Source organism: Aptenodytes forsteri, unplaced genomic scaffold (assembly GCF_000699145.1).
Source record: "Aptenodytes forsteri isolate BGI_AS27 unplaced genomic scaffold, ASM69914v1 Scaffold11, whole genome shotgun sequence".
Classification (NCBI taxonomy): Eukaryota; Metazoa; Chordata; class Aves; order Sphenisciformes; family Spheniscidae; genus Aptenodytes; species Aptenodytes forsteri.
In genome coordinates this window covers 1,144,948-1,158,809 of record NW_008794155.1, presented here as the reverse complement: position 1 = coordinate 1,158,809, position 13,862 = coordinate 1,144,948, and the positions used below count along the sequence as shown (strand labels likewise).

The 13,862-nt window shown below is 40.2% G+C and overlaps 1 protein-coding gene across 1 annotated transcript in view; it reads left to right on the top strand.

The window, feature by feature from the left end:
• The window catches only part of KYNU (kynureninase), a 60,132-nt gene that overhangs the window by 8,318 nt on the left and 37,952 nt on the right, over positions 1-13,862 (top strand). Inside the window, exons 3-4 of the mRNA XM_009279656.2 lie at positions 2,852-2,972; positions 9,796-9,878. Coding sequence (XP_009277931.2) covers positions 2,852-2,972; positions 9,796-9,878 — 204 coding nt within the window. The remainder of the gene's footprint in view (positions 1-2,851; positions 2,973-9,795; positions 9,879-13,862) is intronic.

Sequence of the window (13,862 nt, the reverse complement as noted above, 5' to 3'; positions counted from 1 at the left end):
AGCTGTTTATTTGTTATATTGATCAAGTGGAAACCACTAACAGACTAACTCCCTGGCAAATCTTTGAGTTTTTATGTGCAAGCATGAGGGACAAGTCTCGGGTGAGCAAATAGGAAAAGATGACAGCAGAAGATTTAGAGAAATGTTTGGATCTCCTTGCCTTTCTCCAAGATGACAACAAAGTCTCTTTAACGCTTTTTCGTGCACTGGGGGGGAGATAGGAATGACTGGATTGCAGTTGGAAGTTGGGTGCCAAATCACCAGTCTGATTAAGGCTGTGGCTTGTGCTCTGTCATCTTGTAAAGGAACAGAGCATCATTTGGGTTTCTTGGGAATAAAAAGATGTCCCAGAGTGAAGGCGTTGAACTATATTTCCCTGAAGAGATGGTTAAAGGTAGTGGTTAATCTTACAAATCTGGCTCTTTGTTTGGAGGGCTTGTGAGGGGGGTATAGGAAGGTGTGAAAGAGGTGATCTTTTATCCTTCAAAAGGGATAGGACTCGGATAATGAATAAACAGATTTAGTCCTTCCTTTCTGGTTAATAAAGACATTGTATTTTTCCCTTTTGTTTGGACTGAATATTTCCGAAAATAAACTTGCTTTTTCTTTGAGGTTTAAAAGGTATAGAAATACATCTTTAATGTAGATGAATGGATATATTTAGTATACAAAATAGTGTAAGTTATTACATCTGACTAGTTTGCATGAATCTGAGTGGGTGTGAGAATAATTTATACTGTATCTAATTAATCTTAATGTAAATTATTGTTCATGTATTTTTTTTTTATTCAGGCTACTCTAAGGACACATTTCAATAATTATCTCCTGTTTCTTTTGCACCAGCCTTTACTTCATAAATTGTGCTTATTTCCTATTTGAATACTTCAATATATATTGCATGTCAACCGCAACTCCCCCAGAAATAAAAAAGGGCCAGTGCTGTGAGAAATGAAGGTAGAGTAATTTGGGGAAAGACAAGTGCTAGTCTTAAGAAAACAAACGTGTTACTGTAAAGAATATCACAGTGTCCGAGGGAAATGTTGGAGCGCAATGGTGTGCTGGTCAGGAGAAGTTGTGAAATGACAAAGATGCTGCAAAAAACAAGCCTAGTTTGGGAAGCAGCAGTGGTCAAAAATGAGTCTCTTAATGTTGTCAGAGAGGGGAAAGTGAACAGCTTTTTGTGAAAAGGAGAAGAGTACAGCCCAATACAGAGTTGATCACGTGCCAAAAAAAAAAGAATATGCAAAGTAACAGGCGTAAAAGTAGAAAACCACACTTTGTTAAAGTGGTAATGCCATCTCTCTCCAACAGTGACCCAAGAGGCGTTTTTATTTAGAAAGGACTGTGGTGCAAGAGAAGCTAACTTGCTTATAATTCCTTACCTGTTTTAATGCTTGAGTCGAGTATAAAGAGTATTAGTGAGATTGAGCTCCAAATTCTTGAGCAAAGAGCCTTCTCTCTATTCCCAGTGAGACAGTATTATTGTGTTTCTTGATAGCAAAAGAACTGTTAATAGAACCAATTTAGGAGCATGGATAATATTTATGCCTCTCTGTTTTCATTCATATTAGAATAGAGATGAAAAACAGACATAGTATCTGTAAAACAGATTAGGCTGAAATTGCTCTCTGACTTATGCTTTTTAAAAGCTTGTAAAGCTTTAATTAAGAAATTACCCAAGTTGTCTATACTTCTGAAAAATGTGTTTCTGGTGAAGTTCAATGAAGTTGGTAATTGGTAGTGCAAAAGGTAGTAAGAGACCTTTTCCAGGCATCTAATCTATCTTTCTACAGCCCTGACATAAAATTTTCACAGACAGAAATGCAATCTTATCATTTGTTTCTAGCATGTATCTTAACATATTCATTCCTGTGATCTTTTTTTTTCCTGTGGTATATCGACTGTATTCACCAAGAATACATGTAATGTTAGCTTTTGGGGTATTGTAAGTATTTGTATAGATGAATGCAAATTACTTACTACTTCTAGAAGGTCACCATCACTTGTCCCTCCAAGAATCTCTAACATGAGAAATAATAGAAAAAGGCAATGTTTGGATTGATAGATGATGACACGGGGTAATTAGATTGTTCAGAACCTCACTAGAGCTATTATTTATAAATTTCTACCGCCTTGCTTTTCTCCTAATCATTGAAAGGATTTGTCAACATAGATTTCCTCCTCCTCAGATGATGATGACATGAAGTGCAGCCCACAATATATGCTGACAAGACAAGAACTTTTGAGACTGCTTTAAAATATGCTGTGCAATGACTACATTTTTCTAAATAGTAATTTAATCATACACGGAGAACTTGCATGAAAGACACAGATTTACCTAGTCTTAACTTTTATTAAATGCACGATTCAAGTAGCTTCATGACTCGGAGTAGGAATATATTGACGATGGAAGAAAAGTGGATAGCCTGGTCAGGAAAATGCTTCCTCTTCACTCACCGTTGGTTACAGACCTGACAAAATTGGTGCCAGTGGCTGCTTCCCCACACGGCCCCAGAGACCTGGGGATTTAATGCTGCCTGAAACTCATATTAGCTGCAGAACAGGTATAGATGGACTCAGCCAAAAATTGCAGGAGGACGAAGGGAATAACTGCTTGCAAATTGCCTGGCTGTCCTCCTCCTTAGATCCCTTTGCAGGGTCACCTGCGTGGTGTCCTGGGAGGAAGGTCAGGATACGGCACTTCCATTCGCACGTGGGGACCACGGTGTCCAAGGAAGCTCCAGAACGGGCAGAGCTCTGGGTGGTGGCACACGTGTGTGTGTGTGTGTGTGTGCTGTCCCTCCTGTGCTCACTGCCATGTGCGTGCTGTTTCTGTGGTTTCCCTCCGCAGCTGATCTGAGCCTGGTGAACGGAGAGGAGAGCTGCGTATACTTTGCTGGGAATTCTCTCGGGCTCCAGCCAAGAAAAGTTAAAACTTACTTGGATGAAGAACTGGACAAGTGGGCTCGAACGTGAGTACACGGCAGGGTATGCAAGATGCTAACCCATGCTTCAGATGAACGCTTCGTTTTGTTTCGGGATCTGCCTTGAAAACGCTTGAATAGAAGAGTAGTGTGTTAAAACCACTACAGCCCAGGAGTAAAACATGTCCAGTGTTTCCCTAGCACTATTTAAATCTCCTTTAAAAGTATAAGCAGTAAAACAGGCAAGGAGAAATTTCCAGCTGTGATAACCCGTGCTGCGCACAGTGGCTCTGCTTTGGCTCATCTGGAGGACCTGCAAGGTTTAACCATCCCCATCCAATTGCTATGTGTGTTTATACACAAGACACACAAACTCATTTGGTTACTGCTGCTTGCTGGTGAACATGATTCAGTTTCAGGCCCTGTGATTTTCTAATTAGTATTTTTAACTGCGTGTGATTCACCCTGCAGGCCTTGCAGCGGGCAGTTCCCCTCGAAATAGCACTGAGCGCAGGTGGTGCTGCTGCCAGTGCTGGCAGGTTTTTGGCTCCTCTTTTAAACCAGGTCTCTGCCTGACAAGTTCATTTTTTTTAGAAAGAAGGATTCCTGTCTTCTCAGGAGCATCTCAGTGAGGAGCTGAGGGTGGATCGTAATGAGCTCTGCTGAACGGAGCTGATGTAGGAGGGACAGGAGGACAAAAGAGGGACACATTTCGGCATTGCAGGAAAAGGGGCATTGTCATCGTAACAGATGGGAAACTTTTACATATATGGGGGGGGGAAGCTTTTTTTTTTTATATATTCTACTTTGTTTCCATGGAGAGTCTGTGCTTTGAGATGTCCAGCACCTGCCTGAGCAGCTGGATCAGGGAGGAGTAAGGAAAAAGATCAGTAAAAACCAGGGAGCTGAAGGTGGGAAAGGAAAATAACACCCAGATGAGTGAGTGAGCTGGAAAAGAGACAGACACTTTTATAGGGTGCGGGATATGAGTGGAACAGATGTGATTTCGTGGTGAGAGAGTAGAGGAAATATGGGGAGGCAGAAGAGGAAAAGCTAATTCTGCTAACTGGGCAACCTTGTTTCAGTAGAAACGCTGTAGATGGAGGCTTCACAATGTAAATGTGAAAACTCTGTAGCTGCTGTTTCACTTGTTAATATATGAATGCTGTGGGTTAATAAAAATGGTTTACTGTTTCTTATTTATTACTTACTTATAAGTGAGAAGAAGATTGAGAATGAATGGGAATGAATGTGAATTTTGTAAAGTGCTTGTTCCTTCTGGTTATTCATTCAGCACAACACTGCAGTTTCTCCAGTCATTTGAAAAAATTGCAACCCTGTCCATTTCTGTATGATTATCACACTTTATCAGGGAAACAGCTGAGCTCTTTCAAAAGGTAAAAGTCAGATAGCACTCTTATCTGTTAGTGATGCACTGGGAGTGCAAACATATTTCAGCTCCTTCGCTGTACCTTTTCATTGGTTCACTTCCAGTCTTATGTTTGTCTTTGCTACAGTGAAGGATACTTTTTTCTTGATGATTATAAAAATCTGAAAGAAAAGGGTAGGCAGCATGTTTCTCCAGAAAATCAAAAGTACCTTTAGTAGCTGTATCTAAGGGGGGAAATATGGCTGAACAGGATTTCAAGCCATCGGAAGAGAGGGAGCAAATCTAGAAGGCTGTTTGCCAAAAACACAGCTTAGCCCCAAACACCTTACCCAGAATAAATCAGAAAGTTTAAAAAAACAAAAACCAAAAAAACCCAACAAAACCAAACACAAACTAAACCCAACAAAAACCCCACAACAAAATCCTGCTAGTTGCAGATGCACCTAAGGCAACTGAGAAAGTCAGGGTGAGGTCAAGCTAAATTTGAACGGAGCAGTTTACGCTTAAAGAAGCTGATGGGCGGTATTGGGTGCTGGGTATGTTGGAAGGTGAAGGAATAGGTGGCTGGAAATGCACAAATAGATGCTTTTATTCCAGTCACCAAGGATAGCTTAGCAAAATCCAGTCTAAGGTAGTAGCTGTTACCAGCCGAAGCCTGTTCATGGCTTGTGTGTTGGCAGTGTGGAATTTAGTGTCTGTGGCTTAAATAAGTAGTGAGAATCTAAGAAATGGCATGCAAATTAGGTACATCCTTCAAGTTGGCAATGATATAGATTCTGGCTCTCTTATTAATTGGTTTATCGCATTTTCTGTTTGTTGTGTCTTGGGACTCATCTCAAATAGCTACTATGCTTGTCTATTTAAATGGTTTTCACTGCTTACAGCTGATGGCAGTAGTGAAAAGGAAGATTACCTGGTAGCTGTTGTCAAGGGCAGGGAAGCTCATAGCTTTGGGTCTGCATGGTGATGGCAACTCATTAGAGTAAGGCCTGGAGAGAAAGAGGCCTTTTCATGCATTTCTTTCTTGTTGTGTTCCCTCTTATAGTGTCACTGTCCCTTTTTTCTCCTCCCCCCCGCCTTTAAATGGTGGGTTATAGCTTTCTTCTCTTACCTCTGCCTCCCACGTACCTGTTCTGTTTTTGTATTCTTTCTTTCCACGTTCCTTAGTCCTCTTTTTTATGCTAATGTATAAAGATTACAAATTCAAGCCACCGGCATTCTTAGTATGGATTAAAATAGAGCCTTTGAGACTTCATCTTTCCTTCTGTTTTGATTTCGGCTAAATCCAAGATTTATTGAATGAGGGGCAAAAAGGGATGAAGACTTCTCTTCTGTGCTTAGCCTAGAGTAGCCAGTAATCCAGTTTTTTGAAATCTAAAAGACCAAGGTTCAAGTGACTTGTTTGGTTGGATAAAGGCCAATAGGTGCTTTGCAGTGTCTTGTTTTCCCTTTCCCCCCCCACAACTGTTTAAGCAATTAATGGATTTTATAGAACCATTATTGCATGTGAACATACTCTCTGCAGCGGGCAATGTCTCTCACATCCGAGTAACTCATTAAAGTGGAACTATTAAAACAGAAGGGAGTCTGCTCTAGTCAGTTGTTATGCTCTTGCGAAGGGCTGGTAGGGTGATTGGGGAGCTGGAGAACCTGCTGAGGAAGTCTTGAGGATTAGAGTCGTTTAGTTGAGGAAAATGAAGACTGAAAGGAAAAATGATTGTTCTCTGTGAATGTATCAAGGGGCAAACACAGGGTAAGAAAGGAGCCACTTACGTGAAACGACATGCTGGCACAGTAAATATAAACTAGGAATTAATAAATTTAGGCTATAAACTAAATATGTATATATACTTCTAAGCATTGAAGTAGTCTGGCAACAGGCTTCTGACATGAGTATAGTAGACAAAAAAATCCAAGTCTGTGGAGGGCTTTATAATATAGCACCTGCAGTAGCAAAGGACTGTTTTCAGTGAGTCAAAAAGTATCTTTGGTTCTATGTGCTGAACTAATCCTGCAAGATATAACAGCCCAGCAAGCGGGAGTGCAGCTTGGCGGGGCTTGGTCATATTCTGTTTGACAAACCCACTTCTCCTGCCATTCGGCGGGAATCATCTCTGCATTGTACCTTTCAGCAGGCTGTATGTTAGAGCTGTAAATGCCTGGTTTAATGCCCTGGGTTTTTTAGTTTTGCCTTCAATCTACTGCTCCACACAGTTCTTTTTCTTTGGATATGTCTTCCTTTCTTTTGGCTATTTCTTTGCTTGAAACCATCGTCAAACTTCAAAGTCTGTATTGGCTCATTAAATACCTTGCATCATTTTTGGCAAAGAAGCAAGAAGGAAATTTCTACTTGAACAAGATTTGGATGAGTGCAGAAGATTCCTGAAGCTGGCAATTAATTTAAATCCCTTTTGCTACCTCCTTTGAAACCCTGGGATCATATCAGAAATGTGTTTCTAGCTCCCCTAGTGAGCTTTAAATCAACCAGACCTCAGCGAATAAAATGTGGCATTGTGATTTCTTGCCAAATTGAAAATAAAATGGTAACCGACTAAAAATTAATTTGCACAATGAGGAACTCTCACAGTAGTTTAAGAAATAATTCTGTTTGTATGATGCTTTATGATTTGATGGGCCACGTTTTGTATCCATTAATCTGGGTACCTCGATTTAAATCTCTCTCTTGCTACCTAAGGTGCAGAGGAAACAAAATGAGACATAGGCTATCTGTGTCTGAGGGGAATGCCAGAAGCACTGCAGTTGTGTCCTTAAAGATTATTACCCCCAGTGCCTACCAGAGCTGAGAGAGGGGTGGCATAATATACAGAGGTATAAATTCTCTGAGGCAGAGCATAGAATTTTACAACCTAAGTGTAATAGGATGTATTGTGCCATCAGCAAAGGCTACAGAGTTTCATGTGATTAAAATAAAAAAAGGGGCCAACAATATGCCTTTAACTACCATTTTAGCTGCAATAATTTTTGTCTCTTGGCATTTATGTTGGCCATCAAGAGCGAGGCAAGCTGTAAGCTGTGCCTTAATAATAATAATAATATGAATAATATTTAATGCTGGCTCTCCCTTTTTCAATATACTTAAATTTCCATGTTTTCTTCTCATAATAAAATATTCTCACGCCCAAAATCTCATATCTGTTTTCATGATAACTTGGAAATTTATTCTGAAATTTTGTTAGTCCTGTGTGCTGGTAGAGAGAGCTTTCATCGGTAAATTCCCATTAGAAGGACACTAATGGCTATAAAATCAGAGAAAGCTAATGAAAGAGAATCCCATAGGTAGTTAGGGCTTCTTTTTTCCCATCTTATTATGTTCGCTCTCCTCTTTCAGAAATACAGATCCCCTCAGGCTGGGAGCCACTGAAAATCTTTGGGTTTTTTTTTATTTTAACAGTCTGTATTGCCTCAAAGTCCCTTGATCACTATATTACAGCTAAGAATAAGAAGGGAAATTAGCAGTAAATGTCTTGCTGTTTGTGAAACACATACCACTGTCTTCAGGGAAAGCAGATGCATTATGGTCTGATAGAAGGGAGGAACTTTTAGCACTAATCCTGCCCCTTACTGCATTTTCTCCCCTACCCACCTACTGCCTTTATTCCTCATCTATGAAACATTCTTGTAAATGAGTGCTATTTCACGCTGCCCGCTTTCTGCTATCAAGGTCTCATCAGAGAGAAATTCTAAAATGGAGAAAAGTGGTCAGCTAGTGTACTGTGACCTTACCCGAATTAGGGATCGGGGTCCTTCTTCTTGTCTGTGTGGGGTTGGACTTTTTGAATGTAGGGAGGTTATTTTATCTGTAAGAGATGTTCAGTAGTACCTGTGCCCTCCTTCAGCTGTTGACCTAAACTAGTCCAAAAGCAAACGGTATTTTGCAAGGATAAGAGGCATGAAATAGTTAATACAAACTGTGCTTTTTGCAGCAGTTCTTCTTTAGGACTGTGGTTCTTTTGGAAATATGCTTAGGAGGCGAGAATTAGACCCAAGTCAATCAGAAAGGGTCTGACTGTAAAGCATCCAGGTAATTTGTGTGGGAGACAGAACAAAATTCTATCCGAGAATGGAAAGTAGGAGGTGGATAGGGAAAACCAATCTTTTAAATAGCCTTAAGCATGGGGGACTAGCCAGTAGTGTCTCATATGCCCTCCTTTCTCATGTCTTAATCTGCCAGACGTCTTCTCATGATTTTGAGTGAACATTGTGTGCCTGTTCCTCTTTAAAAGCTTTATTACTTGTTCTTCCCCCCCCCCCCCCTTTCTTTCATCACAGCTTTTAGGGCTTTTTTTGCTCTCTACCCAGTTTTCTACTGGTTTTGTCCCTGTTTTGAAACAGCTTTATACTTGGTTTGCCTCAGCAGCATGCAGCCTGGCATTTCCGACTCTACAAGTACCCCGTGGTGCTCAGCAAATATGAAAATCATCCGGTGTGAGATGGAAGCCCAGAGCAATGTTCCCCTGGATTAGCACCGTTATTACTTTTCTCAATCTGCCTTCATTTGCATTTAAATCTGTACACTACATCGTGCGTGTTTAAGAAACTTTGCAACTTTTTATTTATATATGCACGATGGCTACCTTTAGAAGTTTACTTCTCTGTCACATTTGAAGCAAAAATTAGTTCAGAGCACTTAATCCAGAACTGCATGTACATATCTGTCACTTCAGAGTAGTGATGCATTCAGGTTTAAGGTGCCTGTATGATCCACTGTAGACAGGAACAGTTTGCAAAATAAAGTTTCTAAATGCCCTCTGTCAAACCAAAAAGCTTTATGCACACTTAGATCTAGAACAATTTGGCAGGGAGAAGAGAAGCAATAAAAATCAGCAAGCAGCTCAGTTTGGGCAGGTGCTTCCCTGCATATACATTAAGTACCTGCCGGTTTATGCAGAAGGGTGAGTTCAGACACGAGATTCAGGAGGATAGAAATTGTTTCTGACAAGAAATATTTCTGTCTGGGAGCAAGGCAGTATTCAAGTCTACCATCCTCTGCACCATACAATGTTCAGCTAGAAATGCCGATGGAGTAACTCTGCAGGATGATCTCTGCTCTCTGTGTAGTTTATGTGAGCTGGGGTTAGCGGGGTGCCATCCTGCACAGGGCACCGCCATGCCCTTTCCTGGCGTGCCTGTTCCCGGAGGCTTCTTGCATCCATGCAGCCACTTCCAGAGGGCTTGTGAAAAAGCCATCATCTGTAATTTGAGGGATTTCTAGAGGAATTTTGAGGGCCAAAATAAATAGTTTTCAAGCAATTGAAAACCTGTAAGAAACCAACAAATGAATTGCATTTGCTACGAGCTTTAATGGTATGATAAAAGTGCCGTGCTCATCTTAGGCGAGTCTGCTCTTCCTCCAAATGTGGGATCTCCAAATCAGGTACGTTTCTTAGGACTGATCTGAAGGGAACAGCATATGTTTTCATCATTTGCCTTTTTTTTTTTTTTTTTTTTTTTTTTTTTTAGAGGGGTTCATGGCCATTTCAATGGTCAGCGCCCGTGGGCTTTGGCAGATGAGTGCATCCTGGACCTGATGGCTGAGCTGGTTGGTAGGTATGAACTGCAAGGAAAAAATCTTTCTCTAGAAATGAAAACAAATTTGGTTTCTTTTAAGACTGAAAGTCCCGAAACTCTGTAACCAGAATTTGTTCCTTGAATTCATTTGTTTTAAAGTAGATTTTTTCTGACTGCCTTGTGCATGGACTAACACTTTATTTTAAGGCTGCAAGTGATTTAAGAGATGAATGTATGCGATAATATATGAGCATAATGCATATCATGAAACTAATTGTAGCAAAAGGTTTCTTGGAGCATCATAAACCACTTGGTCTAACACGTGAAGCCCTTTTAAAGGGCACTTGGCATTACAGATTCTCAGTCTCTCTCCTAGAAGTAAACCAATGAACTTTCCCCTTTGAAAAATGATTTCTATCCAGACATTTTCTGCTTTTCCTCCTTTCCCCGCCACTAAATCCAGCCTCGTATTTGAGAACTGCTTATGTCAATGAAGCAGATAATTGGGGCAGGACATGCTATTTGTAAGTTCCCATTACCCTGCTGTACCCCTTGAGGAGTCTGCAGTACTGCAGGACCTTGGCAGTAAATGCATCTGGTTATTCTAGAGATTGAGGAGGAGCCCTGGAGACTTCTCCTGGTGAGTTTGCCAGCCGTGAAAGCAGTCGTCTGAGTCTGAATGCAAATTTCCTCTATCACCTCTTACTTTAACCTGTGTGTAGTTGCTGAAATAATCTTTCACTGGGATTTCCTTCAGAGCTGCTGCTGTCAGAAGGGGGAAGAGAAATGATCTTGGCAGGGTTTCTCACAGACCCCTTTTCTCTCCAACCCTTACAGCCATTGTCAAGGCTAGGTTAGTAGATTTTAGTGAGATTTGGCCGGTATTTCAATTTTGCTGTTGAAGGCAACTGTCAATACTGACTGTCTGAACTGAATTATCATGTGTTCATTTGTGCCTTCACTAAGGAAAAGTATTACAGTTAAGTTGACCTACTGTACGCTAGATATTGTCTTGTAATTTCTCCTCCAACTATAGACAAGTGTTCAATGAGAAAGTTATGGTTTTTCTCCTTCAACAGAAGCAAATGGGGTCTGAACAACTGGAAACAGAGACATTAAGGAATGTTCCATGGCAGGTTTATTTATATATTTATAAATAAAGTCACTTCCTGATTTCTTCATGAAGTTTCCAAATAGCTAAACCACTGGACATTATTATTGGAGCAAAGCAAATATAAGAAAATATTGTTATAGTTGGTCTATCCATGACATAAGCACGAAGATAACATAAAGGTGAGCATGGCTAGACCGGGCATCACTGGGCTGTGCGGAGCAATCCCATCTGCAGAATGAAATAAAAACCAAAATGCAGATTGGTTGTTCTGGTTTTGGAAGTTGCTGCCGTAGTACCTAGTATTGCTCAGGAGGTTAAGAAATTACTTTTATTGCTTTCATTACGTTCAAGGGCAAGCTCGGTACATTCATCCGTTAACTATCATAGAACATAAAAATGTGAGAATATAAAGGGGTGGAGGATGTTGAAATGCTGAACGCAGCTGATTTAGGGATTTCTATAGTTGGACCGATCTTTCCTGGCCAGTGGATGTTCTCGTTCTGGTAGGGTATAACTGGGAAGCTGTGGGCAGGTGGGGAAATGTGACCGGTCACACAACTAGCCCGATGCATAGTAAAGGCTTTTAAATTGGAAACCTTGAACTTAATTAACTGGAGGGTGGAGAATTTATCTTACACCTTATGAGAATGGGAGGGTAGTCACACTACATACTTTCAGGCACTTCAATTAGTAAAGTAACAAGGTAGACCATTGATGCTCTTCGCATAACCAGGAGAGAGCGCCAAGGTCTCCCAAAGGGCAGCTTGAAGCACCTGAATTATCCTACTCCTCTGCACCACCTTCTGTGAATGTTTGCCACTGCTCCGTTTGCAGGACGTGGGCCCCCGTGAACTCCCCGCAGGGTGTCGGGGCAGGCTGAGCACTGACCTCCTGCCAGTGCCGGCGCCGGGATCAGTTTGGCCTCAGCTTTAGGTTAAGAGTCGCTGCAGAGAGCAGGGAGTCAGGCTGGGACTTTTTTTTCCCTTAACCATCTGTCCTGTAGAGGCTGCCAGCTCAGTGTGTATTACAGTATTTGTTTAACTAAAAGTATTCTGGGTGTAAGGAGAGGGAAATGAGAGATTTTCTTAAACTTCATCTAATTTCTTATCAGTCTCTCTATTTTTCTTTTCTCTTCCAAACTCTATATGACACTGGTGCTTTTTTTATCGCAATGGCCAGACTACACTGAACTTATTACAACTTTGTTCATTTTAAACGTATATTTTAAAGTTTTCTATAAAAAAAATATGATGACTGAGGTCCCCTTACCATTAACCTACTTTTGTTTTCAAAATTCTTTGTTGGGAAGGGTTTCATAGTCTTGTTTTCCTCAGCAGTAAAGGGCACAGTAGCATTATCAGTTTGGATTTTGTTCTCCGGATTTTTTGGACTTTGCTTAATTGAATTATAAAATGTGTTTTGGGTTTAAATCTGGCCATCAGATTCACGTGCCAGCAGGATTTTATTTATACAATATCCTCATAGCTTTTTTCAGGACCTAGGTGAGTGATTCTTAGAATGCAGATGAATTAATATTTCCCAAATAATGGATACATCATAATAAAATCTGATTTTTAAAATTGTAGGCAATAGTGAAAAGGCTAAGAGAATAAACACAGGGAAAACTTCATGTTAAAATGCTCTCTTCCAATGTGGTATTTACGATTAAGTACTGTTTTCCAGCAAGGTGTAATAATGAGTATGTATGCGTTGAGTGAATTCTGAATTTCCTTTTTTAGTGAATTTAATGTAAGAACATAAACAGAATTTTACCTGGTTTTTTATTCAATATTTAATATGTTACGGAGCAGGAGGAATTGTCATTTCTCACTTTAAGTAGTAGTAGTAAGTAAAAATTATTTGGTGAGACTTACTCAGGAATGGACTAAAGACTGTAAAGTATCTTTGTCCGTTTAATGGTTTATGGTGCTATAACACCTTGCTTATTAAATGCAGTCACATTTTCTTGTTCAATGAGAGTTACAGTAGTAAATACATTGTGAAATGCAGAGTCAAGGTCAGTGGAGGCCAAAGCTTTTTTTCTATGCTCACGCCGAGTGGCATAACGTGGTGACGGTAATCTTGGCTTCTCCTACCAGACTTTATTAAAACATTACAACCTTGGCAGGATCACCTTCTGATGGAACAAGATTAACTGTATGTCTGCTGCTGTACAACGTGCTCAGGCAGGTCTCTGTTGAGGGAAGACTGAATGCTTAGCAGATTTGTAGTGACTTTGAGTGATAAGGATTATTTGAAATTACCAAACTGTTTTCAGAATTGGGGCCCGTTAGCCTTTTTTCAATCATTTTACAAAATGTTTTTTACTTCCTCTGGTGAGGATCAGGCTCCCCGCTGCAGTCAGAGAGGAGAAGGATGGCAGTGTCTGCCTAACGCAATCATAATTGTCTCTGAAGTTGTACTTTGTAAATGCTGCTTCCTTTTATTAAAGAGGAGATTTATCAAGCAGAACATACAGGTTTTAGCCTGTCTTGGAGATATGGTATAAAGTTAGGAAATAAAGAAAGCAAACATAATTTTGTCTCTTGTGTGCTGGGTCTTTGAATATTGTAATAGGTTAATTGGATCATAGAAAGGTTGTTTTCTGAAATGCAGGGCAGGTTATAAAGGATAACAGTTTTCCAATGACTCGGATGAGGTTTGTTTTGTGGGCATGAAATTCAATAATGGAAAGCTTTTAATAAATATAAAATTTACGGAAGACCAAGACTTACATGACAAATGCAGTGTCATATTTAATTTGGGATGCTAGCATGCAGCTAAAAGTGATCTACAGATTAACCATTTGTTTTATACGGAAACAGTACAGCAGGCAGAGGATTGCTCATGCAGAATTTGCTGTGAAAGCCAGATTTCATGGAAGGAGCAGAGGGAGAAATAAGAA